This window comes from Tupaia chinensis, unplaced genomic scaffold (genome assembly GCF_000334495.1).
Source record: "Tupaia chinensis unplaced genomic scaffold, TupChi_1.0 Scaffold000047_1, whole genome shotgun sequence".
Taxonomy (NCBI): Eukaryota; Metazoa; Chordata; class Mammalia; order Scandentia; family Tupaiidae; genus Tupaia; species Tupaia belangeri.
Window position 1 is genome coordinate 7,506,334 of NW_006159505.1, and position 6,000 is coordinate 7,512,333.

General features: G+C 42.5%; 1 protein-coding gene across 5 annotated transcripts in view; it reads right to left on the reverse strand.

The window, feature by feature from the left end:
• Window positions 1-6,000, reverse strand: part of NAP1L4 (nucleosome assembly protein 1 like 4) — a 77,617-nt gene that overhangs the window by 42,027 nt on the left and 29,590 nt on the right. For 3 of the 5 annotated variants that reach the window (XM_027774402.1, XM_006141083.3, XM_014590843.2), the window contains exons 3-4: window positions 5,371-5,429; window positions 1,764-1,863 (exon numbers count right to left, since the gene is read on the reverse strand). In XM_027774402.1, the coding sequence (XP_027630203.1) occupies window positions 1,764-1,863; window positions 5,371-5,429 (159 nt within the window). The remainder of the gene's footprint in view (window positions 1-1,763; window positions 1,864-5,370; window positions 5,430-6,000) is intronic. The other 2 variants (XM_027774405.1, XM_027774409.1) reach the window with 1 other exon arrangement.

The following is a 6,000-nucleotide window of genomic DNA, read 5'->3' on the forward strand; positions in this document are numbered from 1 at the left end:
ATAAAGCCACTGCTCACAATCATGGTGACCAAAAACAAATTTCCTGGGCCTCATCACGAACTCAAAGTATTAACCTGGAAGGACCCTGTGTCCAGCATTTAAATACCTCTTCACGTAAACTGATTCCTGAGGTACGTAAACTGAGTCCTAAAGTATGAAGCCAGTAATAGTCTAAGAACTTTACTTGTCCTCCAGACACAGTGTACACTAGCAAGAGTAACTTATACATGTGACTATTTGGAAAGTACTACAATAACAGCCTCGAATCATAAATGACCACTGGGTTAATCATACCCATAGCTACCTCACATTCAAAGTACTTAACTAGGGGCCAGCAGGTGGTGTAGTATTTAAGGTGTTGGACTCTCACATGGCCAACCATGTTTTCAGTCCCAGACCAAGAGGCTTCAAAATCATGCCAAGCCCATGTGCAAGCAAGCCCAAAATCTCAGGAGAAGACTGGAAGAGGGACTGTAGCGTGGCCATCCCCCTAGGAGATGATTCCTCACTTTCCCTCTGTCTGTGTCTCTCTGGCAAGCACACATGCTCTAAGGCAAAAACCTAAAAAAAAAAAAATCCTTAATCGAAGATTTCCCACTGATGTTTCACATTCTAGACTGTTGCTGGTAAAATGAAAAAAAAAAGGAAAGGTAGAGTAATAATAGGGTAGACCCACAATGACATCTGTACTAACTAAACAATTTGTTCTGTAACTTTTGAAATTTTCCTACCTGAAGTAAAAATGACAAGGGATTCTAAGAAACTGGGCCTTGGTGTCTACCCACACAGTCCTCCAACTACTTAAACTGATTATACTGGGTTACTGGGAAAGTCAGAAAGCATTTTTGCATAGAAAAACAGAAAAATATATCATGACCTTCCCAACGACCTAATACACTGCTATCCCCAGAAGGCAAATATTATGCAAGATGGTCAACATGGAACCAGTTCTATTTCTGCAAAAACTTGGTCCCACTCCTGCAGTTCCTCTTAATGAACTCACCCTTATAACGCCAGAAAACTAGAAACCACTCATTACTCATTCTCAATCCGTCACTCTCGATCAGTATCACTACGATCCAATGATTCTGTCTGCATAAAAATATGTCACCAAACCTAAGCAATCCTCAGAGAGCTCTCTATATGGGCAAAGCAAACTTCAGGCATCCCCTCCCCCCATAATGCTTGGGGAAATATTAACAAGTCTTGATTGGGGGAACCCATTTAGAGGACTGGACATTCTGAGACCAAGCCCTAACCTGACTGCACAGAGAAGCCCAGAAATGGTTCATCCTTTCAAGAAGACAGAAAGGTAGGCAGGCCCTGAGAAGAACTGACCTAAAATTTCAAGATGGACAACTTTATCTTAACCATGCAGTACAACTAGGACACAGGCTTCCCGTTGAAAACCAAAGGTACTTGTGATGCATGCTCTTGTATTAAGGCTGGAAGAAGAGGTTCTCTTAGCTAAAGCATCAACAAGAACAGAAACCATTCTGTCCTCGACCTGATTCAAATCTGTGAAGTCCTCTAAACCTCCACAGGATGGCACTGTGCAGTTCCTATTCATCAACACAACTTGCACAATGAATTATTCCCTCATCCAGACAGAATCTTTGGATTCTCAGAGCATGGCTCTCAGCAGGCAATGTCTGTGGAATGAAAATCCCATTTATTTCTATTCTGAGGAATTGGAAAATGTTTTTTCTTTGTTTCCATTTTGGTTATCTTGAAGTTGTATCCAGTATTCACAGCATACTTACGTTTCGATGTAGCTGGAGGGAGTGTGAGAAACATTGTCAAGTCGTTCCTGTAAAGCTGCCAAGACTTGAGGATTCTGCATCACCTGATCTGTGAGTTTTTCTATTAAGAGTTAAAAACAAGGCCAAAAGTGTTTAAAATATGCCCATCAAAAAACAGTAAGAGTCAAAAATTATCATTATGTATTCATTAATTTAGCTTTGCTTACCTACATTAATTTCTAAATACAGCAAACTTCTTAAAAATAATTAAAATGTATTTTAAGGGCATTTAATGCAGTATGTTAATCACCCAAGTGAATGGCTGCAAATCTATTGAAGGGATGCCCAGGGTCCTGGATCTCACCTGTGGCTGTTTAAACTCGAACTTCTCAGTTGAAGACATCATTCATTAATTGCTAAGTTCAAGTGACCTATCACCACTTAATTCTCCTTTCTCCCCAGAGTGGTATTTGAAAGCCAACACCAAGGATGAGATCCGTTCCTCAAAGTAAAACAGCATCCACTGTGCCCCTAGTCACTTCACAACCCCCCAAAGTCAACTCTCCCTAGCTCTGTGACAGTGTAGTATTTCCCAGTTGTCTTTGCACAGTGGTTTGTCCTTGCTCTGAATGCCCTCTGCCCTCCTCCTCCATGGAGTATTCCCTGACCATTCCACTCCTCTTATACCTTATACACATCTCTACTAAATTTATAAACCAAGTTCTTTATTATTTTAAGAGATATTTTTACTACAGGGTACATGTGCTCAATGGAGAGACAGGCAGAAAGCGAGAAATCATCCCATCCCCCCCCCGGGGGGTGGCCACACCATAACCTCTTCTCCTCCATTCTCGTCTCGGGATTCTGGGCATGGACACACACACGCCTGGCGTAAGCTTCAAGCCATTGGGTCCAGGACTCAAACTGTGGTCAACCATGTGGGAGTCCAGAGACATAAGTATTACACCATCTGCTGATCCCAAGTTCCTTATTATTTTTAGAGGCCATTTCACAATAAGCCAATGAGATACTGAGAATACATACTATGCTTTCACTCACCAATGACTATGGAGTGGTACAATAGCTGGCTCACAGGGTAGCCAAGTATCTGATTAACAATTTACCTCTTAATGACACAATAGAGAAATCCAAACTTTGCACTCTTATCTTTCCTTGCTCAAAAGGGACTACATATCTGGGAGTTCTCCCGTGATGGGGGACAAGCTAAACACACCAATCAGGCACTCAATTTTAGCATTTAGAATTACAAACACAACCACCAACAAGCAGCATGTATGTGTATTTAATGGACATAACTTTGTATGTGTAAAACTGTACACATACATAATACATACATACTACATATACATATATACAATACCCCCCCTAGTTCTGCCCACTGGAAGGACCTACGAACAATCACATTGGGGTCAGTAGGTGGTGTGGTGATTAAGGCACTCAAATCCCACATGGCCAACTGCAGTTTGAGTCCTGGATCTGGCAGTTTGCTTTCTCACTTTCCCTCTCTTTCTGTCTCTCTGGTAAGTTCACATGTTCAGTGGCAATTTTAAAAAAAAAAAAAGTAAGAATAAGGATAAATAAATAAATAAATCGGGGTGGGGTGCTTAATGTCACATGGCCAACTTCATGGTTTAAGTCTTGAACCCAGTGGCTCGCGTATGCATGCCAAATATCCAAAAGGAGAAAGGAGGAGGGATTGTGCTATGGCCATCTCCCCAAGGGGGTAATTTCTCTCTCTGGTAGGCACACATGCCCTATAGCAAAAACTAAAAGCACAAAGCAAAACAAAATAATATCTAGCATTTGTATTCTGGTTTCTAAACACCTTTCCTCACTGAAAGGAACAAGCATAAATATTGGATTCCAGGTTTTTGGCAAGAAAAGTTCAAGGTAAAATGGAACACCACATTGTGCTAGAGTTGTTTTGTTTTGTTTTTAGATTTTAGCTACAGGGCACATGTGCTCGTTCACCAGAGAGACAGAAAGCAAGAAGTCACCCTCCAGGGGGTATGGCCACATCTTAATTCCTTTTCCGCCATTCTCCTCTAGGGATTTAGGGCAAACCACAAGCCTGGCATGAGTTTTAAGTTGCCAGGTCTGGCATTCAAACCGCAGTTGACTATGTGGTAGTACAGCCACATAACCATTATGTCATCTATCTGTTGGTCCCACATTGTGCTACAATGCTTTAAGTTGCTCAAAAACCAATGAAGATATGTCAAAAAGGACTTATAAACCAAGTATGAAGAAGAGGGAAAGGAGTGTATGGATAGATTTCTTAATGGGGAAAGATCTCAGATCTATTGATTTACGAGAAAAATATGTTATCTGGAAGTTTCTTTAAAAAAAAAAAAGAAAGGAAAAGGAAGTTAAGGGTATAGATGAAAAACGGCAGACTAATTCATGGCCTGGTAGTTAAGCCAGCTGGATAACACATGGCCAACTGTGCAGTTTCAATCCTGACCTGGTGGCTAGAAATACACACCAAGGGTGAGTGTGTGCATGCATGCTTGCACGCACACATGCCCAAAATCCTAAACGGGGTTAGAAAAAGAGAAAAGACTGCCATGTAATCATGCCCCCCTCAAAGGGTGCACACTTGCTTTCCCTCTCTCATTCCTGTTCTCTCTGGCAAGCGCATGTACTCATGGCAAAAATATTGAGGGAAGGAAGGAAAGAAGGCAGGGGGAGAAAAGGAGGGAGGAAGGGAGGAAAAAAAGGAGAGAGGAGGGAAAGAAGCAGGCAAGCAGGTCACTAGGATGGTATTGTGGCCTACTGGTTAGGAGATCCAGATCTGATATGTTCAACAGTGGTTCAAATCCTGGCCCCAATGGCTTTATAAACACTGGATACATGTGTACCCCAAATCCCAACAGGACAGAAAAAAACAGAGGTAAAAGAGACTGCAGCATGACCACATCCCCTTGGAGAGTGCTTTCTCCTTCTCACTATCTCAGGTGGGTGCACATACCTTCCAGCAATTAAAAACAGGGTGAGGAGGAGGACAACAGTTGGTGTGGAAGTTAAGGAGGCCAAATCCCACATGACCAATTGTGTGGCTCGACTCCCAGACCCAGCAACTTGAAAAACATGCCAGGTATATGTGCATGTGTGTCCAACATCCTAAGAGAACGGAGCAGAAGGGGTTGTCATGGCCATCCCCTCTGGAGGGTGCGCTCTCATTTTCCCTCTCTTTGGCAAACTCATGTGCCCTACAGTGAATTAAAAAAAAAAAAAAAGAAAGAAAGAAAGGACCAGCAGATGCTATAATGGCTATATTGCTGGAATGCCATGCAATCAAATGTGGTTCTAGTTCTGGACCCAATGGCTTAAAACTCATGCCGAGCACGTGTGTGTGTGTGTGTGTGTGTGTGTGTCCAAAATCCTGAGAGAAGATTGGAGAAGAAGAGATTGTAGCATGGCCATCCCCCCTTGTGGGTGAATTCTCGCTTTTGTCTCTCTCTCTCTGTCTCTCTTGCAAGTATACAAGCACTACAGCAAAAATCTCTCGCTAAAGAAAAATAATATATATAATAAATGGCTCTAGAGTAAAGACTCCCCACTATGCATGAAGACTCTCCAACTGTTAGCTTTGTAGTGAACTGACCTGTATTACTTGCATTTTTGGCAGCTTCCATGGAATCTGAAGGAACTCCATCTGAAAAACTAAAACATTGTTTAAGAAGCACTATGAAAGAAAGTTACAAACATGAATAGCACAAATGGCATTTTTTGTGTATTTTCAGCATATTAAGAAGCATCTCTCTACTATGATTTCAGATTTAGGACAAAGCAGCTTCTGATGTGCATGTGTGTTGTCTAAGAGATACGTTCCTCTGTGTTATTAAAAATATCCCATGGACCTGGCAGGTGGCATGACATGGTAGTTAAGGGCGCTGGACTCCCATATGGCCTACCACAGTTCAAGTCCAAAATCTGGAGGCTTACTTTCTCTCTCTTATTTCTGCTCTCACTCTGTCCCTCTCTGGTCACATTTTCTTTTTCTTTTTTTAAGAGGTTTTTGCTATAGGGCACGTGTGCTCGCCAGACAGACAGAGAGACAGAAAGCGAGAAATCACCCCCTTAGGGGGGATGGCCATGCCGCAATCCCTTCTTCATTCTCCTCTCGGGATCTTGGGCATGCACGCACACGTGCCCGGCGTGAAGCCACTGGGTCCGGGACGCGAACCACGGTCGACTATGTGGGAGGGAGTCCAGCGATGTAGGCATTAAGCTA